General features: G+C 35.8%; 1 protein-coding gene across 2 annotated transcripts; it reads left to right on the top strand.

The window, feature by feature from the left end:
• LOC109719359 (probable V-type proton ATPase subunit H) lies at positions 1,211 to 20,302 on the top strand. 2 transcript variants are annotated; one of them, XM_020245980.1, is made up of 12 exons: positions 1,211 to 1,364; positions 1,573 to 1,624; positions 14,207 to 14,332; positions 14,908 to 15,010; positions 15,094 to 15,166; positions 15,760 to 15,825; positions 15,901 to 16,018; positions 17,142 to 17,303; positions 17,473 to 17,598; positions 17,686 to 17,811; positions 18,458 to 18,637; positions 19,718 to 20,302. In XM_020245980.1, the coding sequence occupies exons 2-12, from the start codon at positions 1,595 to 1,597 to the stop codon at positions 19,964 to 19,966; spliced, it is 1,359 nt and encodes a 452-aa protein (XP_020101569.1). In that variant the 5' UTR covers positions 1,211 to 1,364; positions 1,573 to 1,594; the 3' UTR covers positions 19,967 to 20,302. The 2 variants fall into 2 exon arrangements, with proteins under 2 accessions (XP_020101569.1, XP_020101570.1); XM_020245981.1 differs by having other exon boundaries at positions 1,565 to 1,624.

Here is a 24,164-nt window from a genome sequence, read left to right as displayed (position 1 = left end):
CTATATCTCTACTTCCCCTTCTTTTCCCTTCTTTTTTCTTACCTCGATTACTTCGGAGCCGTTGCCGGAAGCACCCATCATCCTCACCGCCATCCGACCTCAGAGAAATTTCATCATCGGTGGTTGCGGATCGTCCGGGATATTACAATTAATTCTAAAAATCAACATAATAAATTAAAAATAAAAAAAACCCAATAAGCTATATAAAACTATCTTCGAAAATTTAAATGTTCGAACTGGCAAACCAAACTGATAATTTTTGTTCGTTCATTTTAATTTTCCAAACCATTAGTTTAGTTTTATCTTTTAGATAAAAATATGTAAAACTTACTTCAATTATTACCCATTTGAATTTGAGTATCTAAACTTTAAAAATTTTGATTTTACTATCTAATCTTTTAGGACTTATTTGATTCATCTATTTTAGACTATGAAATTATAATGAAATTTATTGATTCCGATAGTTGCTGTTTGTTTTATAAGAGTTGGATTTCAATTCTCATTCTACTTTGAAATAGAAATGGCTAAATCAATTTAAGGCCAAATCTGATTTTGAAATCAGGATTGGCCCATTCCAAAGTAAACGATTTAAAACTGTCTACTAGAAACACCTTCTCCTTCTCTCCCTTCATCACTCCCCTCTCTCAACCAAAACGCTCCCTCAAAATCCTAGATTTTCATTTGATTTTCATTCCAATAATGAACTAAATATTTTATTTAATTCGTTATTTTATTTTTCATTCCAATGAAATTCAATTTCATTTCTCATTCCTATATCAATCATGAAACAAACATGCCTTTAATTTATTTGATTTTATTTAATTAGTTACTCTTTAACTTCAAAATTTGAGTACGTTATTTATCTTCGTGGGATTCATTAGTATAGTTTATGCAATTTACATAAATGTAAATTTATTGAAGTAAGCAACTAGATTAAATTTTATATTCAAATAGCAATCAAATCACTTAAATCAACAAATTAAAATAATAGGAATATAAAATTAAAATTTTGAAAAGCTGGACAGTCAAATCAAAATGATCTATAGTTCAGAAAAATTTTATATATTTTTATTTAATTTTAATTTTCACAAACTAAATTAGATCAATTTAATTTTATTTTTTCTTGTATGGTGATGCCCGGTCTACGGCTTATGTGATGGACCAAGTCTAGGTAAAATTTGCTGTGAATCGTGGATCAGGATGAGTGGGTCACGACAAAAACTTCAACTGTGTGGTGTGGAGGGACACGGTTCCCTTTCTCTCCCCCTTCCCCGCCCTCTTCTGTTTCGTGTGCGTACACAGTCCAAACGTCCGTCATTTCGGAGACTTCCGACCGATCTCTTTTTTTCGCTCCCAAGCTTCCGGTGAGTAAAAAAAATCCCCAAATTTCCCCAGTTCCATTAAGAAAAATCGATCGAAAAAGATCGTTGGATCATTTTGTTCGATCTTTGATGATCGCATAAGATCTCGTTTTCGCCTCCGATGCGTCGCGAGATCATTGATTTATCCCATTTCTTCGCGAATTTTGTTGTGGGGAGTGTAAGATTTTGATTTAGGGTTTTAGATCTGCAGGGATTCGAAGGGTGTGACCTTCATGGATCGCGCCGAGCTGACGACGGAACAGGTTTGATCGTTTGATCGATTCATATCTTTGTGTGTTTGTGTTCGTGGACGCAACATAGAGGCAATACCTAGTTATAATGCTATATATACTCTCTGTTACGATTTTCTTAGGAATGTTTAATTCGTTGTTAGTGTGAATATTTTTTGTACTTGATTTAGGATTTGTAGATTTGGAGTTGCCATTCTGTTATGTTCTTGAATTTGGTGAGTGATTAAAATGTAAAGAAAAGATATTTGAAGCATGTTTGGCAAGTGAAATTTGGGACACGATTTACTTTTACTATTCTTCATTGAAAATGCAATGAAATAGGAATTATTAAGTTTCAACAAGGGAAAATTGAATTAGAGACCTGAAGGCATTTGTCTCTTGCCCCTAATTTCCTTTGTATAATGTTAAAAGGGAAAAATAGCAGTGTGCAGTGATGCCAACTATCCCCTAACCTTTCTTGGACTACGCTGTTGATATACTATAAATACACTTATACTTCATTTCTTTGGTCAGCGAACATTAGATTGCTGTTTGCTGAATTTCTGATATTTTTGTTAAAGTTTGTCTGTTTGAGTTCAAGGTTTCTCGTGTTGTTATTGCTATTATGCGGTTGATTTTGGCACTATTTCTATGCCTCTAGTGTGGATTTTAAGTCATTGCGAATTGGTTGAATACAGTGATAAAACGACGTCAGCTTGGGCATAATAGTTAGATTATCGATGCTAATATGCATATTATACACTAACAAATGCAACAATCCTTTGGTGAAAAAAGTGATTGTTATCAGGTTCTTTCCCTTTGTACAAAGTAAATTGAAAAGTCTCATATATGAGTCACGCATGTAGGAAATTGCGGAAACAATCTAGGAGTCATATATTATCCTGTAATTGCATTTAGGCATTTGAGTGAAGTTGGCAGTGCTTTTGCCCAAGTTGCAGTATTTTAATGACAAGAGCATGGTCATGCCATGATGGTGTTGGATTAAATATTTGAAAATAAAGTTCTATTAGTTAGTATCCAGACAATATTATTATCCCCTATGGATGCTGAAAAAACTGTAAGTGTTTTTCAAGTGTTCGGTAAGTACTAATTGTTAATGTTTTTCCATTAACCAACAGTAGTAAGGAACAATAAGAAAAAATTGTCTCACCCCGAGCCCATAGCAGAAGCCTTCCGGGCACATGCACGGACCCGCCGAACGCACAGAGTTTCCCCCGTCCGTATGAAGCATCCAACAAAAAATAGCAGTGGCAAAGGAATTCAAGGATCAACATTAACAATTCCAGAGTCCACAACTAAACACAATATCAGAACAATATATGCAAAATGGTGTATTAATAGGAATTCAATATATTAGAGCAATTTGACCTATTACTTGCACCATCTAGCTTAGATCACTACACACATATATGTCCAATACAATCCATTCTTTCTACTTAATTTCATTCTAGTACTACTCTCTACCATCATATATAACTATATACATGCACCTATGCATGCACTATAGACATATACATGACCTAGTAGTATTTCACACTATTTTTATCTACACTTGCTTATATATTAAAAATCCAGTGTACTACAAAAATAATAAGGGAATGTTTTTTTAGGTCAACCATGTATCACTAGGACAATGTTTTCAAACTATTCTTCAACGGATAAGAGGTCATAACTAGTGTATTTTGTTGACGGTTCGAACACCAAATGCAAATTGTCGTACTTCAAATGTTTGTTTCGATGTATATGGTAGAAGCAAAGTGAAGATTATTTAGCAATATGTCAAAGTCGACTCAAACTTTGTTAACTAGGCAACATAGATTAATCATGTTATTTATGTTGACAAGAAGTTGTCCTGGAACTTGTTGGGTTGTGCAAAGGAAAGTGATGTAGGAGAAATTATAAAAAATCCTAATTTGTCTTGCTAGCGATGAGCCCAAAATTTATAGAAAATTGAATTCTAGAATTTTCAAAAATTTCTCAAATAATTTTTAGATTTTCGAAATTATTTTTAAAATTTTTTACTTGTTATGAAGAAATTAAGGAAAAAATATTGAAAATAGCCAATAAATAGGTAAAAATTTAGACAATTTTTGAGGATTTTTAGAAAACTAGAGGGAAATTTAGAAGAAGAATAAGACAGAAATAAAGAAAGGAAAGGTTAGAAAGAAAAGAGATGAAGAACTTTTGAGATAGATATATCCGCTGGCACACATGGTAAGAGAAAGAGGGAGAAGGTACCATGACCACAGTTGAAACACTAGAAACTAAATTTTATCCCATCATAACTCATCTCTTCCAAATTAAAATCCATAGGCTATATTTTTAGGCTTCAAAATATAATCTTAATCTAAATCTAAATCTTACTCTAAATCAAATCCCAAGATTTTAGGGATTTCTAATACAGATATGTTTAATACTAATTTTAAGCTTTCAAAATCATATCCCTAATTTTTAGGAATTTATTCCATATAGAAAAATTCTAAAAACCTAAAGAAAATTACCAAAATAAATTTAAAAAATACAATAATTCCAAAAATTAGAAAATTTTAAAATCTAAAGAGCTCAATCAAACCTAATACAAGAAATTAACTCAATTAGTTGAAAGATGATTGGACATAAACCTATCCAAATCCAACTTGGCAGCAGAAAGGATGGTCAAATCAAAGTAAGCTCTTAGGTAACCATGTCAAATTAGCTCTAGTAAGGTTGGGTTGCTCATGTTCTTGTTTAGCTGCTATTGAGTTGAAATGTCCTATTGTGCCCACATAAGTTTAAAATAGGTGAGGGATGTTAGGTACTTGTCTGTTTCTGTTGAGTTAGGTCCAAATGTCGTTAGGTCTAGGCATTGGTTGATTAGCTTAGTTTGCTTTATGTTGTTTCATAGCTACTAAGATATTGACGAGAATTGAATACTAATTACAAAGTGACAAGTACAACTTATCAGATTTGAACTTCACTTTGATGCCTCTCAAGAGGAAGCCAAGTATGCTGTTCTTGGAGTGTTTTGCATCTGAGTTTAAAAGATTGAATCTAACCACATAAAGAAAAATAATTGAAAGCACTCTCTTTAAAAGAACTTCATTTACAACCTTAATTTCTTAAAATTGTTAAATATGAAAATATAAAACACTGGTCTCTAATAGCTCAAGCTTTTGGAGAATAACAGTTGTTTCATATAATTTAACATAGTATTAGAGCAGGAGGTCCTGAGTTTGAGTTACGCCAGGCTCATAGAATTATTGATTTTCCCTTATTTAATTTAATTCCACATCTTGGTCCTATACAAAGGTCTCGAGCCTTGACTTGAGAGAGAGTGTGAACTATAATAATATAAAAATTATTCTCTAATACCTTAAGCTTTTGGAGAATAATGGTTGTTTCAGACAATTTAACAAAAAAAAATAAACTTGAGGTGGCTGTTGGATAAGCTAGCTCTACAAATCATTTATTTGAACTTGTTGCGGTAGTGACAAGAAGTAATAGTTGCAACAGCGTCAGTACTTAGTAGAATAGGGGGGGTATACTTTTTACGAGTACGGAGGACTTTCTAGTTATAGTTATTTTTTATGGAATGGCTTCTGAATCAACGATTAGTTCAATAAACATAATCTAGAGTATTTCATAATCTAGGAATGAAATTTCATTATTCTTAATGTTATATGCAAGTGCATCAAGAGGCTTCAAAATGAACAACCAAAATAGAATAACCCTCGCAAAAATGGAGGATAGGGTTCTTATATTCAATGTCGGGGTTGTTGATCTTGATTTGGATATGATGAATGAACATAATTTTCTATAAAAAATTCAACGGTTTTGATTGTTCTCCAATGTCCAACTAGCAAATGACTCGTATTTGTCATTAAAATTGTCAATTTTTTAGACCTTTTGATAGCAAGGTTGATGATGTCAAAAAAGTCATGAAACCTTGATACTTCAAATGCAGTAGATCATGGTAAAAGTGTGGATTGTTGATCCAGGAGCCCTATCATTAAATATGGGTTATTAGTATGAAGGGCTGAAGGCCTCTGAATCCGTACTCATAAATAATAGTAGAATCAACTCCTCAAATTAACTAAATGCAAGCTAATTAGGGAAATTCAAGTCTGATGCTCATCGGTGGACGATATGTGATAAATTTATACTATAGTTTGACTTTATGCTTCTAAAGGCTATAAGCTTATATAGGCTATAAAATTGCTGTGTAGCGTATACACAGTAGGCGCATCACAAGCAAGCTTATATCTTGATCGTGTTAAATATAATTATCTGTTTGAAAATAATTTGTAAATACATAAGAATGAACTATGTGAAAAATCAAAATTGATGTTGTCATTGATTATCAAGAACAAAAAGGAAATATAAAAAACTTATTGATATTGTAAATAAGGAAGAAACACACCAAATTTCCAATTGAGCTAGCACATGAAAGTATCTTACTAACTAATTTATCATTGATAACAAAACTAAAACCTCTTTTTTTTTTTTTTGGAAAAGTGGTAGCAGGCCAGGTAGACATGCTGACTAGAATAATTTTCTACTTCATGGAATTATGTACATATCCAAAGTTACATATGTATTTCACTGATAATTCATTTCGAAATAAAAAAAAATCACTCTCGATGATTTAACTCTAACTAAAATTTAGATAGAGAAGTAGCTAAGGAAGATGCCAATATTAGATAATGTAGTCGCGGTACATCTCGAATGCTAGGCCAACAAAAGAGATTTGATTTCGGCTGCAACTGAACTTGGATTCTTTGAGGAATATTGGAAAATCGTGCGATTTCGCTCCAACTAGATGCACCAAAAGAAAGGCATGATGAGGCAGTCGAAGCCAAGTTATAGTTCCATCAAGAAAGAACATCTGACAATATGCCGCCAATTACTTAGATGTGGTAAACCGGTGGGGGTGAGGTTTGTCCTACGAAGAAGGAGAGCTAGAACATCTGCTGTAAAAGGACAATAGATTAAAAGATGATTACTGGTTTCATCGGAAATTCCATAAAGAACACATTTTCCTGAGTTTTGCCAACCTCTTTTTGCCAAATTATTGGCAGTATGGCAAGCCAAGTGCCAATCTTGGTCTTCAGAGGAATGGCTTACTTCCAGATCATAATATAGTGACTATGCTTAATGCTCCTATTGATTAGGAACTTGTAAGCTAATGAAACAGAGAGGCACCCACTTGAGGCCCATCTCCACATGATTTTATCTGATTCAAGTGAAAAGAAGATGGAGTGTAGTTCATCATATAGGTCCTGGAGCTCATTTTCTACTTCTTTGGATAGGTCAACCCTAGTTAAAGATGTACCATGAACCCTCAGCAAAGTGGGCACCAATGCATGCATTAGGTTAATTGCAAAAGAAAAGATGTTAGGGAATCTATGCTTGAGAGAGGCCTCGCCCAACCAAATGCAATTCCAAAAGGGATCGATGTGCCATCTTTAACCTTAAAGATAGTAGAGACAGAAAATAATAGCCAGTTTACCGATGGTTTTCCAAAATGGAGAAGTTTGGCTAATAGGATCCGACGAGGAGAAGCAAGGGTATCGTCTCCTATAATCTGCTTCATTGACGAGATCAACCCAAGGCAAATTGATGGAAGTGAAAATTTTCCACCACCATTTTAGGAGCAAGGATGTATTCTGGATGCGCAAGTTCTTGACACCTAAACTGCCCAATTGTTTTGGCATACAAACGATGGACCAATTAGCAAGACAAAAATCCTCTACTAATTTCTTTCTTGCCTTTCCAAAGAAATGAACGGCGGATTCGATCAATTTTCTTGATTACCCAAGCGGGTAACAAGAAGATTGAGATATAGTACAATGGCAGGGAAGAGAGAACACTGTTTACTTGTGTAAGTCATCCATCAATCGAAAGAGACAAGCCTTTCCAACCTGCTAGCTTGGAGTCAAACTTGTCAATGAGCAGTAGGAAATCCTGACGTTTAGGTAGGTGAGCTACTAGAGGTAGGCCAAGATATCTTATAGGAAGCAAGGACATCTTGCACCTCAAAGTACGGGCAAGGTGAGAAGCGAATTCATATGAAAAGTTAATAAGGACTAATAAACTTTTGGAAAAATTAATTTGCAAACCTGAGGCAAGTCTAAAGGCTGAGAGTAAGTATTTGATCACCTTGATTTCTTTAGTACTAGCCTTTACAAAAATAATGGTATCATCCACATATTGCAATGTATTGAGCTTAGAAGAATTCGGCCAAGATGCTGGACGTGGGAACGAAGTGTCGCCAATTCTATTATTCTTTGTAGGGCATCTACCACCAGAATAAAGAGTAATGGTGATAATGGGTCACCTTGCCGAAGGCCGGCTCACGAACCCTTTCCCTGGACAACCATTGAGAAGAATGGAGCTAGAATATGAGAAAAGTAGAGATTTGATCCATATGATCCATTTGTCCCCAAAACCCCTGGCTTTTTAAACAAAAAATAGAAAGCTCCATGAAACGCAGTCAAAGGCCTTTAAGAAGCCCAATTTTAAAATAACTGCTTCAAGTTTGGATGCATGGCACATATGAAGGAGCTCTTGGGCAGTGGTGAAATTGTCAACAATAGATCATCCTTTGATAAATGCTGTCTAGCAAAGATTAATTAGAGAATCTATGTACTTCTTAAGACGCGATGCTCGGGTCTTCGTAAGGATCTTCACAACACTATGAAGTAGGCTTATTGGCCGAAGTCCTAGGGAGAGGAGGCATCAATCGTCTTGGGAATAAGTGTAATCTAATTTGTGTTGATACAATGAAGGTCGATGACATCGTTGAATAGGTCATTTGCGATCCAAAGAATCTCTCCCTTGGTCGTATTCCGAAAGTGTTGATAAAAGCGAAGCAGGAATCCGTCGGGGCTCGATGCCTTATCACTTGGAAGATTTAAAAGTGTTAGATGAATCTCCTCCTCTGAGAATAGCTCTTCTACATCGGCTAGAACCTGCACATCATTAGAAAATAAAGTGTCGAGATTTATCTCCCGAGAAGGTGGATTCGATGTTTTAGAGCTCTGGCGATTCCATTGTGGGCGAGGATAGAATTTTCGTTGACTGAGAGTTTTTGGATTGTATTGTATCTTTTATGAGAAGAAGCCACACGGTGAGAAAAATAGTATTGCTGTCCCTTCTTGTAGCCATCGGAGTCTAGACCTCTGCCACCACTTAGTTTCATCTAGCAGGCTAAGTTTTAATTTCTGCTTTAATTTAGAACGCAACCATCTTCTCTTAGGGGATGAAGGACGACTTTCCTCTAGTAAGTCCATTTTTTGTATCCAGTATTTGCAGCAGTCCATTTGTTTAGTTAAAAAAATCGCCATTCTTTTTTTTCCAGTTATTCAAAGCTTGCCGCACTGCATCAAGCTTGCGCTTAATATTATTAGCCGAGCTACTAGTGTCGGTAATAAAGCACCATGCCTTCTTAACTAACTCATCTACCTCAGGGAGCCTCAGCTGGAAAGCTTCAAATAAAAAAATGCAAGGAGCCGGGAATGATAAGGCAAGATGAGTGGGAAGTGCTCCAACGTTACCCTCCAAGGCAGATAGGCTGGAGTTAGGGAATTTGTCATTCCATTCGAGTGAGACGAGGCATTGATCGAGACGCGCCAACTTCAGGTTTAGTCTACCATTAGACCAAGAGAAACGCGATCTGTTGAGTGATAGATCGATGAGGTGGAGCTCCCGGATTGCGTTTTGGAAGTGAAGGAGGTCACGCATACTCGAGGGAGAGAAATTTCTCTCATTGTTGTTTGGTGTGATGTTGAAGTCGCCCATTATCACCCACGAGCTATCGTGATATAGACAGATCGATCTAAGCTCTCGGAGGAACGCTTCTTTGAGAGATGAATTATTGGTCTCACTCCGCCCATAAACATTTGTGAGCATCCAGTCGATGTTATCCGAGGCACGACAGAGAAGGATAGTGATTGAGAAGTTGTCAACCTAGGTTTGAATTGCGTTGAAAGTGTTGGTATTCCATGCAGTGAGCAAGCCTCCCGATGTGCCGATGGCTCCCAAGGATACGAATCCATCGAACTTACGGCCACAAATAGTTTTGACGGATGCATTTGAGATAACGGAGAGTTTCGTTTCTTGAAGATATAAGAGATCACATTTGGAAAAGTTGATACAATCCTTGACGGTGATGTAGAATCGGGTGTGAATATGATTGATTCTTTTAGATTTTAATTTCTTTTCTAATTTTCGGAATTATTTTGTTTGTTAATTTTTTTAGTTGTTTTTAAAGATTTTTTTAGGATTTATCATATGGCAATAAATCTCTAAAAATTAGTGATATAGTTTAGGTTTTTTGATATGTTCAAATTAAGAAAAGATCCCTAAAATCTTGGGATTTGAATTAGATTAGGATTATGTTGGAAGGTTATAAATATATCCTATATTTTGTAATTTTGGAGAGACGAGTTATGATGGAATAAAATTTGGGTTTTGTGTTTTGATTGCGGTCATGGTATCTCCTTCCTTTTCTCTCTTTGCGCCGGCAAAAAGTCTTTTTCCTAAAAGGTTCTATCTTTTCTTTCTTTCCTCATTATTTCTCTTTTCATCTATTTCTCCCTTATCTTTCTTCTAAATTTGTTTTTCCTTATTATTGGCTATTTTCTTTCATTTTCTCTAATTTTTCTTTTTAAAAAAATTTTCAGAACCTTCTTCTTAGAGCCATACTACTTTGGCTTTTTTCCTTTTTTTATTACAAAAATTGATTTAAAAATTCGTTAACTCTTTTATAAATTAAAAAAATCTGAAAATTAATCTAAAATTTCTAGAAAATTCTAAATTTGGTTTTAAATTGATTTTGGGCTCATCATTTGCAAGATAGATTAGGACTTTCCTAATTTGTTCTGCATCAGCTTTGGTATCAGAGCAAAAGTGATCAATAAATTAATTTTCAAAATGCCGACAAACGCAGAACTTAGTTCAATGTTTGAAGAATTTAAGCTTTCTACCAACACTCGTTTCAAAAAGTTAGAAACTAATTTGCAATCAACTAACCAGCAATTAGCGGAAATCAAACAACTCCTTGAAAACCTAATTCACTCTAAACCTCCACCACCCACGGGCTCCTCCCTAACATCTGCAACTTTCGTCACGTCCTTACCTTTATTCCTTAATCTTTTCACCCCGTCGCAAACTCAAACCACTATATCTTATACCAAAGCTACAGAAAATTAAAAAGGTATCAAGTTTCATGTCGAGGAGTTTTATGGTGACATGGACCTCGAAATATTTCGACTGGGTTTATAGCCTAGAGGCATATTTTTGTTGGTACTAGCCTACGGAAGATCAAAATATTATGATTGTAGAGTCAAAACTCCGTAGTACCAGCACGTATCTGGTGGACACAAAAACAACAACATCTTCATATGGCTATCCGTACATGGGAGGACATAAAAAGAGCTATGACACATCAATTCATGCCAATCGCCTATAGGCAGCGCGTTCAACACTATTTTACACCAAGTTAACTCAAGGTAGCATGATAGTCGAGGAGTACACTTCACGGTTCTACCATTTGGCAACACGATTAGAATTTACATGGAGTGAGAATTTGTTGATTACAATGTATTGAAGAGGCCTCCATTCCAATATTGCTAAAAAGTTAGCTTCCAATCACCTCTCCTTTGCTGATGTAGTTCAAGTTGCACACCAAATTGTGGAGGAGCAAAATGCGTGTGTTTCATCGACGCGGCCTAACTTTCTACGCAATCTAGAGTCAAGATCCGAGCGCCACTACACCGTGTCCGAAAAGATGAAGCAACCAATATCAACTACTTAGGCATCCCCTAAGGCATCAACCTCTGAGGCATCAAAGAAAAAAGAAGGCAGGTGTTTCAAGTGCAATATGACTGGGCACTGTGCTCACCGGTGTCCACAGTGTAACTTAGCAATGGCTCAAGCACATGATGATTTTGAAAAGTTATGCGTCGTATCATATGATGATGATGATATTGAAGAGCACAAGCCCGAATATGATGAAGAGCTTGAACATTGCGGAGTTATTAGACCTATGCTTTCAACCCACGTGACGAAAGACGATAAGGAGTGGAAACACCATACCATTTTTCATACTCGAGTTCTTTGTAATGGACGAGTTTATTCAATAATTATAGACTTGGGAAGTTGTGCCAACATTATTTCTGAAGAAGCCGTTGACAAACTGAAACTAAAGACCACACCACGTCCCGAGCCTTACAAATTAGCATGGGTGAATAACCAAAATTTGAAAGTCACTCAACGATGCCTAGTTTTATACTCAATTAGTAAGTTAATTCAGTAAACATCATGTGATGTTCTACCTACGAAAGTCGCACATATACTTGGTAGGCCATGGATGTATGATCACAAAGTGAAGCATGATGGATATGAAAATACTTATTTGTTCGACTGTGCTCAATCAAAAATGAAATTTATGCCTTGTAAATTAACTAATATTGTGAAGTTGAAGAAGATAGGTAAGAGCTTGCTTCTATGTTGAGTTGATTTCGCTACGGGTGATGGAATTCTTGGGCCATATCCAAAATATCTTCTAGCTTCAACACGTATCTCGAGGATGAGATCCTACGCAGTGGAAGCGAATGATGCAAAATCGGGTGTGAATAGGATTGATACGTTTAGATTTTAATTTCTTTTCTAATTTTCGGAATTATTTTTAAAGTTTATTTTAATTTCTTTTCTAAGTTTTTTTTTAGTTGTTTTTTAGGATTTACCCTAAACCCTAAACCCTAAATTAGGGATATGGTTTAGGTTTTTAGATATGTTCGAATTAGGAAAAGATCCCTAAAATCTTGAAATTTGAATTAGATTAGGATTATATTGGAAGGTTATAAATATAACCTATATTCTGTAATTTTGGAAAGACGAGTTATGATGGAATAAAATTTGGGTTTTTTGTTTTGACTGCGGTTATGGTATCTCCTTCCCTTTCTCTCTTTGCGCCGGCAAAAGTTTTCTTCCTAAAAGGTTCTATCCTTTTTTTCTTTCCTCATCTTTTCTCTTTTCATCTATTTCTCCCTTATCCTTTTTCTAAATTTGTTTTTCCTTATTATTGGCTATTTTCTTTCATTTTCTCTAATTTTTATTTTTTAAAAAATTACAAATAAAAAAATTGTCAGAACCTTCTTCTTAGAGCCGTACTACTTTGGATTTTTCCTTTTTTTAATTACGAAAATTGATTTAGAAATTCATTAATTCTTTTATAAATAAAAAAAAAATCTGAAAATTAATCTAAAATTTCTAGAAAATTCTAAATTTGGTTTTAAATTGATTTTGGGCTCATCACTTGCACGATAGATTAGGGTTTTTCTAATTTGTCCTGCATCATACAATAGATAATTTGCCCTTATATTCTAAGCTTCTTATATTCCAACATAAAAACTTGAATTTTATCTTATTCATTGTGATTGGGAGGAGTCTCTTGCTTAACAGAAAAAGGTGGAAGCTTAGCAAGAATTAATCATGACTTAAAAGATGTAAATAAAATGCTTAACATCGTAGTGTTTGCTTGATAATTTGGTGTTTATCGGCATCATGCCGAACCACTTATTTCTGACAACCTTGCTCTTTGGCATTCGTGGTTCAATAAATAAATAGGAACATAGTTCCAATAAAGGGAACCCAAGGTCCTTATTCTTCTCCAATCTGGGTTTTGCTCAAGTCTCGAATAAATTCAAGGACATATTCAAAGAAATTCTGACCGTCGGTCGGAATGGTTTGTGGATTCCGAACAGCTATGATGACTGAACCTAACAAGATAGCAATTACGACCCAAGAAGTGATAAGTACTTGGGCATGGATTTGTAAACCTCCTAGTTGCCAATAGAAATGTTGGCCTACTTCTACACCTGATATATCATATAACCCCTTGAGTGTTACATTTATATTGTCCTCTGATAGAAATTGAACTTCAAAAAAGGAATTAGTTTGATTCAACCATTTCTTTCTCAACTCACCAACTTGAATCATTAATCATATATTTAGGATCCAAGAATCACATAACATCATACTCTTTATGCAGTTTACCTGCATGAAATATGCCTAGATCTTACTAGAAGCAGTCAAGGGTCCATGATATGCATTATGTGGTCGCATTATGTGAATATATGACCACTATGTCGAAGATTGTAGACATTGATTATTATTTTCCTTGGACTTAGGCTAAGAAAACTTAACTTATGGGCAGCAATACATTATTGTAAGCAGATTTCCTGACTTGTTAGTGCTTAACATTCTTGGTTGGAAAGTTTCAACACATGCGAAGCTGTGTATATGACAGTTCCCTAAATTGATTTGAGTTAGATATAGATAGTTTACCTTAACCCAAAGGCCTACGCAAGTAATTTGTTTCGTTAAACTCAATCTCAACAAAAAAAGAAAATTTTCAAGTGGATTTGAGGTTGATTGTGTTTGTGAGGTCCTTATATATATTATTTTCCTACTTGGTTTAGCTTGATAAATCAAGATTAATTCGTAGGTTTCTACTTACATCTTTTTTTGATTATATGAATCAGTTTTGAGTTTCGATTGTGCAAATAAAAGTTATCATTTGTTTTGATGCCTCGTGATTCATGTTATAAGGTTCTCAAGCGTGATATACCATGGGAGATTTACATGTCAAGTAAGCTCATTACTGGAACAGGCCTTCAGCTATTACGGCGCTATGACAAGAGAACTGAAAGCCAAAAAGCTAGTTTGCTTGATGATGTGAGTCTTGGTTAATTATTGCATTCAAAATGTAAGCTATGTATCTTACACATTAGCTAATTCGACAATTTATGGCTGTACTTCTGCCTCGGTTAAATTAGTTTTTATTTCTTTATTACATGCTTTTTTTCTCTCTTTCTAATAATCATACTTTGTTTTCCTTCTGTGTCTTGAAGTTCCTTTTCTTGAATTTAGAGATTTCTACTCATGTTAATTGCAACTGCATAAGTTGCGAAAATATCAGTAGTCTAAAATTTGTTATTGTTGAGTAATGGTTCGATTTTCTAGTGATAAGCTAAATTAGGTTCTGTATTTTTTTTATCAAAAGTTACTACACTCTTTTATTGAAAATCAATATAAGTATACCTCTCCAGAAATTTTACTGCTGTGATTGAAGAGTCTGATAAAGTTGAGAAGCTGAACCATTAGACTATTGAGTTGTCAAACTTTCAGTCTTTACAGAATTTTTTAGTGGATTGATACATAATTTGTTCTTGTGAGTTATATAGTTTCACTGAAAGCAGTTTGTGCAGATATTTGTTTTATAGTGGCAAATTTGTGCTCTTATTTTGTAGGATGGACCAGCTTATGTTAGAACTTTTGTGAGCATTTTACGTGACATTTCTAAAGAAGAGGCAGTAGAATATGTGCTTGCTCTTATTGATGAAATGCTGACAGGTGAGAAATGATGCAAGAAAAAAAGGATTACTGTTGATTCCATAGATTAGTATGATAACAGTATTCTTTTTTTCATTTTGCAGCAAATCCTAAACGGGCTAGACTCTTTCATGACAAGTCTCTGTCGGGTGATGATATTTATGAACCTTTCTTAAGTTGAGTTTTCTTGGGAATTCTTGAGTTCTTATTTCCTTACATTTATAATTTTTTGAGTAATGTAGTTAATGGAAAGATATTTTCTTATCTTTAGGAATAGCTAATGATTTTCTATCATTATATATGACTTACTGACCATATGATTGATGAAGTGTGCATACTTGGAAAGGATTTACATATCGATTTACCTACATCCAACTGCATTCCTCAAACCATATACTCGGTTCCTATGCGCCCTTCAACAAGGGAGAAGGAAACACTCATGATTTAAACAATGAAAAATTTTCTATTTCTTTCAAAGTATAGTAACCTACTAGAATACATTATTTGTTCCGCATCATTATTATGCTAGAGTTTCTCTTTTCCATAAGGCCCACAGATGTCTTGTTAAGGCCCAGATGAGCAGCTTATTGATCTCCTTTCTCTATTGTCAAATTTTATGATCTAGTTCTTACTTTTAAAAGTAATTATGGACTCATCCTGCATTTTTTTAAGCTGTATTCAATCCTACTGTTTATTGCAAGGAACAACTAGGATAGCTAAACATCTATTACCTTTATCTTGAGTAACTGACAGTTAAACCCAATTTACAGATTGCTTTGGAGTGGCAACTGGTTCATGCAAGAAAAATGCTGCAAAATATTGTCTCTCATAGTGAGGTAAATGGTATATGTGAATTTTGATATAAAAATGTAATTAATTAATAAAATATCTGAACTTTTTTTCTCTTTCAGTGTTCGACCCAAAGTTCATAATGGCATGATTCCAAATGGAGAATCGTCTGATTCAACAAGCAAGTTTACAAATATTAATGAAGTGTTAAACAGCCTGGCCAAATGGCTCTGCTTTCAGGTTGGAACTTTGACTTTGTGTGTTTCTCACATGCATGGAACCTAAGTTGTCAATAGTGTGAATATTATCAGTGGCAGTATGCTCAGAGAGCTCTATAAAAAGTTCGACTTGTTTTTATTTTGAAGATAAAAACTGAGCTCTTTTCTCTATTTCTACTTTGAGAAAATAATATGCTAGGTACTTAAATTTCCATCATAGCATAATTGCCACCAGAAGCTTGCAAATAGGTTGAGTCAGCCCATCTGGCCCACTGATGAACTGGAAAATGACAAGAATTGGGTTAATTCTTTCCAGCCCATTGGAATGTGTCGCGTAAATATTTATGATCCAAAATCACTGTGAGCCTGAATCAGGCCAACCTTATCTCAACTCTAATTTAGCTTGGCTCAAATTGTTGTGCAATATATTATCCTACAAACTTACAAATTTATTGCGTTTGACACATGGCCTGGCCTGGCCTTAGATTTTGCACCTGTATGGCTCGGCAGCCATCTGTAATGGATTTTGTATTGTGTGCTTCTCCTCAAAGGTTTAGTTGCTATTGCTGCATATTAACCAGATGAAGCTCTAAGTGTTCTAATGTGATTTAACATCATGATTATAAAATGCAAGTAAAACTCTTATTAAAGCATGTGCAATGGAAAACCATTTTTTTAATAATGATTGTTGAGTCTTGGCTTTTATCAATCCATCTGACACTATAAAACTTAGAATTTGGTGGGCAATGCACGGAGAATCTTCTAATTTTGAAGAAATTCATCTCAACTCCTAATATGATTCTAGTATATTTTTCTATTATTTTGCAAGTTTGTATGGTAAACAGTGCCAACCCTCTATTATTAGTTGGGTTTGGTTTTTTTTTTTTTCCGATTGGCAGCTATCCATTGTAATTGCTACTTAAATCAGCTTTAATTTATTTTCCATTTTCTATGTGATGGATGATTCTGGGTATATCTGAGGTGAATTGTTTTTGTCCCCGTTTACCCTTGAAGGTGGACATAAACAGCCACTGATGATCTTGCAAGAGTGGAATGAAATTGTCAAGTTTGCAATCAATTGAAGATAGTAGTACTATAAGTTAAATCTCATCCTCCATTCCTGATAAAATCACCTTATTTTGCAGGTGAAGAATCCATCTCACCCCAGTAGTTCTGTTCCGACAGCTATAAATAGCTTAGCAACATTGCTTAGAGAATCCAGTGTTCGAGTTTCATTTGTCCAAGCTGACGGCATAAAATTGCTTGTTCCTTTAATTTCTCCAGCATCCACTCAGCAGTCTATTCAGGTCATTAATTTCACTTTGTATTTGCTTCATCCTATTATTTTACTTAATGGTCAATAGCATTAACATGCAGAGTCCTTCACCTGTTATGTTTTGAATGTAATTGCTTTCAATTTCATGCACGTGTATCATGACCTGGTGTTTGCATACCAACTTTATTGTCCTTTGGCAGCTCCTCTATGAAACGTGTCTCTGTGTTTGGCTCTTGTCATATTATGATAAGGCAGTCGAATACATGGCCACTACTAGGGTCCTGCCAAGACTTGTAGAGGTTGTAAAAGGATCTACTAAAGAGAAGGTGAGTTTGTTTACATTTTTATGTTTATTCTAATGTTCTACACTCAAAAGAGTATCTAACATTATTAATGGTTTGTACATATTGAAGGTTGTTAGAGTCATCATATTGACCTTTCGCAATTTGCTATCAAAGGGTGCTTTTGGGGCTCAAATGATTGATCTTGGATTGCCACAAATAGTCCAAAGTTTAAAAGCTCAGGCATGGAGCGATGAGGTGAGTTTTTGACTTCTTTTCACAGTAATGACATTAATGATAACAGAGGGCATGAAATTGGTCTCTTCTTGTGCATAGATGCTTTAAATGCTTTAGGAATGTCCACATCTATATTGGATATACCATATGGGTATAAAGGATATTTTTGTCTGGCAATATATCATCCAATTTTCAAAATAATATCTTAATCAAATAAAACCCAAGTGCATTGAAGTAAGCTGTCTCACATGTGTACGAAATGGATTTCTGTGTGTATATTGGTGAGTGGAGGAGGGAGGGAGCATGTGAGGGAGGAGGTACTGAGCAAAGTAGGATATTAACCCTCAGATTCTCTTAGTTTGGAGCTCTTTGATTGAGCTCTTTTATCATATTTTTGGTTTTATATTGTGTAGCTCCTTGGTTCAAATATAGCTAGATTTGGGAAATCATTTGATTGTGGAAGTGTGTTTTTCATGTAGTTATTCCAAACTGCTGTCGGTAACCTCTTACCATAATAAATGCACAATATGTGATAGCTGTGATATTTAAGTTGAATCTATTCTAGGAACTTTATAATCTAACGAACCAACTGTTGAGTTTTCATATATATTGTATTTGCGAAAAACTTCTCTATGAATGCTTTCAATTGTTTCTTGATGGAATGCAGGATTTATTGGGAGCCCTGAATCAGCTAGAAGAAGGGCTCAGAGATAACATTAAAAGGTTGAGTTCTTTTGAGAAATATAAGCAAGAAGTCCTTCTGGGTAATCTTGACTGGTCTCCCATGCACAAGGACCCTGGATTCTGGCGTGAGAATATTACAAACTTTGAAGAGAACGATTTCCAGGTTTTTGTTTAACCTGACCATCTTTTCGAAGTCAAATACAAACCATTTAGCATTCTCTTATGGCCATTTTAAACATTTGAAGCCTCGGGAAGGCTTTCAAATACAAACTGTTTAGCATGCTCTTATGGCCATTTTAAACATCTGAAGCTATGGGAAGACTTTCAAGCTCCTGTGGTCCTTCACAACATTTGAAACCATAGGTTGCAGCTAGGACATTTGCAATTTAAAGCCTAGTAACTGGTTTATAGAATGTTATTGCCTATAACTTGAAGTCTAGTAGTTGGGTAGTAGTTGGCTTTTATAAATATAATTGTAAGTCCCTGGTTTAGGTAACATTTGGATGTATAAACTCTTTTGATTTAGTAACGCTGTAATGATCCTTTTCCTGTCAGCCTTATTCCTAATTTTTAGTACTAGTGAGCTTCCCTGGGCATTCCTGTGAACTTAATTCAAGATTCTCTTTCTTTGCTTTTAATCCCATTGAGCTGGAATATGTGTTGATGGAATGCTTTTGAACTGTGAAAATCTGCTTTTGTTAGACTGCTCAGTCTAAAACATTTTTGTCATTTTCATCTGTGAAATTAGTACAAATTGTCTTTCAGCGGATTCTCCCTACATATAATTAAACATATGATGAAGGCACTCGGAAAGCATAATGTTACAAAGTTCTGGTGTAAGTTTATTTGCCCTTATCCTTGTCCCATTTCTATAGCTAGTTTTCAAAAGAACATGGAATCTACGGTAATTTTACCATACGGAACCCCATGCAATACATCTTGTAGCAGGATAACTTGCTTTTGATGGAGGTTTTCTTTGCTCCCTATGTAAGAGTCTTGACTCTCTCAGTTCCGAACAATCATGAATTTTTCAAGATATTGCGTTTTTCCTTTGAGTTCATAAATTTTATCCTTGGGATTCCTTATTTTTCCTTACTCGTAGACGGCTCTTTCATGAATCTCAACAACCAATTAACAAATGGTCTTTCATTCTCAGTTGTTCTTTTAGCATTGGCCTATGGTTTAAGACCAAAATATCTTTCTTCAAATATTTGATTAGAAATTGCTACGTGTTGTGCTGCAGATTCTGCGCGTCCTTGTCACAATTCTTGACACATCGACCGACCCAACAGCACTTGCCGTTGCTTGCTATGACTTGTCCCAATTCATTCAGTTCCATCCAGCTGGGCGTATTGTTGCGAATGACCTCAAGGCAAAAGAGCGGGTAATGAAGCTTATGAATCACGAAAATGCTGAAGTAAGAAAGAATGCCCTCGTTTGCGTGCAGAGACTCTTCCTTGGTGCCAAATATGCCAGCTTTTTGCAGTCTTAGAAGTCTTAAAATGTTTATCCCTCCGATCGACGCTGAGATTTGTTTCTTAATTAAATATGTCAGCACATCGTGCTGTGTGGTGAAGATTTAGCCACACTGTTGTTGTTGTTGTTGCAAGCTATGCCTGAGGAGAGAAAAGACCTCAAGAATTGCTATCCCGTTTGATACCTGACCGGTTTTTTTATAGATTGAAATTCCGGATCCAAGACTATTCTGTTATTGTTATCATAGTATTTTTGCTTTCTCCATGTAATAAACCGTAATGCTTGATTTTTGCATGCAATAATAATATACAATATTTGGTCGTGTTGCCTGGTTTCAGGCGGCATTATACTATGGAACATCTCGCCTTTTGTATATTTGTTGTCGCCGTTGTTATTATTATTATCTTTTTTTTTTTAATAGAGAAAAGAGAATTAGATATTTATATTGAAAAATAATATTAAGGTTGATAATAGGCATGCCGTACCTTACAATTTGGATCTCTTTATCAAATATCAAGCACATATAAATATTGAGTGGTGTACTAAAGGAAGACTTACAAAATATTTATCCAAATATATTACAAAGTAGCTTGATAGAACTCATGCTATTTTAGAAGCGAATTCATCATTTAGGGAATCTTCAACTGAAAAGAAAAAAATGAGAGACTGATGAAATAAAAAATATATGTAATTTGTTCTAATTTTGTCTGCGTATGAAGCTATGTGGCATTTTGTTCTAATTTTGATATTCATTTCAAAAAACTATTAGTTGAACAAATATTAACACATCTTCATTCAATGAATTTGATGATACTACATAAAATACTTTCTAAATTTTTAGTATCATCAAATTCATTGAATGAAGATGTTTGAAATGATTTCCATTGGAAAAATAATATTAAGTGAATGATAGCAAACCAACTCAATATGTGAAGATGCTCATCAATTAGTCTGTAGAATCAATAGATACATTAAATCTTGGGTTTTACTGTACATGACGTGTCGGCTTCTCAGTGCCCCGTCTCTGCCGTTCCTCTCGCGCCCCTTCGATCCCTTTTCTCTCCCGATGGTTGACGTGTCGTCCGCCCCTTCTCTTCGGTATCCTATCGCGCATCTGCGATACCTTCCCTCTCTCCCACCCACAATTCCCTCTCTCTCACCCCCGATCCCTGTCCCCTGTGGCTCCGCACAACCTGCAGGGCTCGGAGATTTGTCGCAGTATCCGTTTGTGCAATCGCGCGGTGTGTCAGCAAATCGTCGTACGGTGGCGGCGGGCGTACGCCCAGCCCTCTGTTCGCAATAGGCATCATGCTCCTTTCCATGCTTCAGCATCTTCTTCCTTTACTCACCACCCTCCCCGTTGTCGCCAGATGTGGGTTGCCTAATACCGATGGGATTGACAACAGTTTGGCATCATTGCGCAGGTATGTTGGTGGGCGCCCCCGCCCCCCCCCCTTTGAGGTCGGCATCGTGCCCCTTCCCGTGCTTCATCCTCTCGCTGTGTTCCTCGCCGTCCTCCCCGGCGCCGCCGAAAGTGGGTTGGCTGGTACCCATAGTGTTCGTGGCTCTTAATCATTGCAACTTATTCTCCCCTCTCCCTCTCTCCGTTGCATCACTGTGCTCTCTCCTCCTCACTCTCTCATCCCGTGGTGGTACAGGATGGCCATCAAGGCAACCTACCCTACTCCCCTCATACCTATTAACCTTTATCTCCACGGCCGCAGCGGCGGCCTATAAATATGCCTATGTTTATGCACAAATGCGTCAAGTCGCTCGCCTTGCTTTTGCGAGTTTTGTTCCAGATTGTGCTTCCTATTCAAAAAGCCGGTTTTCGTACATACCTTTTGTAGATAAGAAGGGATTAGCTCCTGTTCTTTGGGTGCTCACTCCTGTTATTTTACTCTTCTGTTTGCTCGGGATTGCGAGCTTTGTTGGAGCTCCTTCCATTTAGAAGGTTTGTGCGAGGTTTTGTATACAAAGAAGGTGTGTTCTTACATTCTTTTAATAAATATGAAGGAGCTGAGCCCTGTGTTTCCCCTTTTCTGGTAGGCCCTCCTGTGGTACTTCATATACTGTAAGGTGGTTTTTCTCCGTTCCCAAGGTTTGCTTCGAGAAACTGACTTTTTCCCTTCTTAGGGTAAATGTGTGGGGCCTGATGTTTCTGTTTTTGGATCCCTTCTAGGTTGTCTTCTGCTGCTCCTTTCGTTGAGTCGTGCACTGGCCTGCTTGGTCTAAATTATGAGATACACTTTTCTCTTTTGGCCCTATCGATTCTGCGGTTTTATAAAACTGACTTCTCATACGCTTATATTTGATAAATTTTTATAAAAAATAGGACAAGGGGAGTAAAGGCCTGCTCTATTACTCTCACTTAATACGAACTATGTCCGACATATGATGACTAAGTTTTCCCTGTATATAATTTCCAAAATCGTCGTTTTGCGTTGTATATTCTCTTAGCTATTATTTATGTTTTTAGCATTCCCACAAGTAGGGGCATTAAAATTGATTCTATATCATTTCGTACTAGAATTGGTTGTAAATCATTTCGCATTGGCCTCCCTTTTTGATTGGGTTTAGAAAATTTTAAACAGAGAAGATTAGCAATTTCTTTGTTACTTAAAAAGATAGGTGATCTTTTATGAGTTTAATTTTTCGTTCTCTAATTTCCGTTTTTTACCATAGTGGTCGAAATGTCAATTATTCAACTTTCACACAGTAAGTTACTTAAGGAAATAACTGAGAAGCTGGGTGTTGCAACCCTTGAGTGCGTTGTAACTGTCATTGCTGGCATACATAGACCTTCCAATTGCACGCAGCGAGACAGTTATTGAAATTGCACGTTGTTGGGTTGCTCCGTCCCCTAATTTCATACTAGCAAAGGATGATGCAGCCCGTGTGGCTATTCAAAGGATTAAGGGCGAGCTCGGTTTGCATATAAAAGATACAAATTATGATGATTTTATGTTGTACAAAAGTTTATATGATAATGTTACAGTCCAGCATACTGAACTGCTTGGTCAGTTCAAAAAACCAAAGCGGGAATATAATCTTCTAAAAGATTAATTGTTACGCTTCTGCTGTCGCCGAAAGGGTGGAATATATAGATGAAAAAGTAAAAATGACTGTACAATCGACGAATGTCATGTGACCATCAATCGTCTACGTGCGGATCGACTTGCCACAACTTCTGACCGCTCTGAAGCAGGGTCTGCTTCTTAGTGCTGCACTTTTTCCTCGGGATTCCTACTGTCCTCCAAGCTCTCGCCCACCTTCTCCTGCTGCTTTTCTTCATTTTGTCCTTGAGCGTTGCAATGGTTTATTAGCTCATTTTCGTACTGCAGAGCTGCTACTCATAGCTTAATATATTTTGTTGTTGCTTTGCTTTACCAAATATGACATGTACTCTGAACTCCACTTTCTTCTTAGGTCAGCTGTATGTCCTTTAGTGTTGTAAAATATGGAATGTATTCTTAGTTCTTAGTTTAAAATATGGCATGCGCTTTGGATTTTACTTACCTGTCCTTTAGTGCCCGCATGCACCTAGAACTTTTTTTTTTTTAACTTATACGTGATATCATCAAAGCATGTTCCCAGACTTTCTCGTAGAATTGTTCAAAATTATTATTTCACAATACACTATAATTGTAACAAAGAGCTGCCTTAGTTGAGTAGGTAAGGACCATTGTGATGCCTCTTCCATTGCTTGATGCTATTTGAATTTTCACCTAATAATCTAAGTGCATTACATGCTTCTTTAAATGTCCGGTATATACACCACCAACAGTTTTAATATCTATGAATTTTGTATGACATTTTATTATATTAAGTAGCATTCACATATAATATAACTCTTCCGCAGCAGGATGTATATAAACAATCCTTCCAATATGAATATATTTCTTACGTCTACTCCAGAATCTATCCGTTTGATGTCAAACCACTTTCATTGAGAACTAGTGAAGGCCCGCACTACGCGGCGGGAAATTTATATAAATTCTAAAATATTTTGAATAGTATAATAAACAAAATAATGTGAAAAGAAACTAGAGGATATGAAACGATATGTATCAAATGCCCTAAAAAAATAGTATTACATCAATAAAATGAAGTTGGAATAAGAACTACATTAATTTATACAGTACAAATGAGAGCCACCGGTTGCCCGCTAAGTAGGCCATCCATAGTGCTTTCATGTCCAATTAATTATCAAA

Source organism: Ananas comosus, linkage group 13 (genome assembly GCF_001540865.1).
Source record: "Ananas comosus cultivar F153 linkage group 13, ASM154086v1, whole genome shotgun sequence".
Taxonomy (NCBI): Eukaryota; Viridiplantae; Streptophyta; class Magnoliopsida; order Poales; family Bromeliaceae; genus Ananas; species Ananas comosus.
The sequence above is the reverse complement of the archived record's forward strand: the minus strand, read 5'-3'. Positions and strand labels throughout refer to the sequence as shown.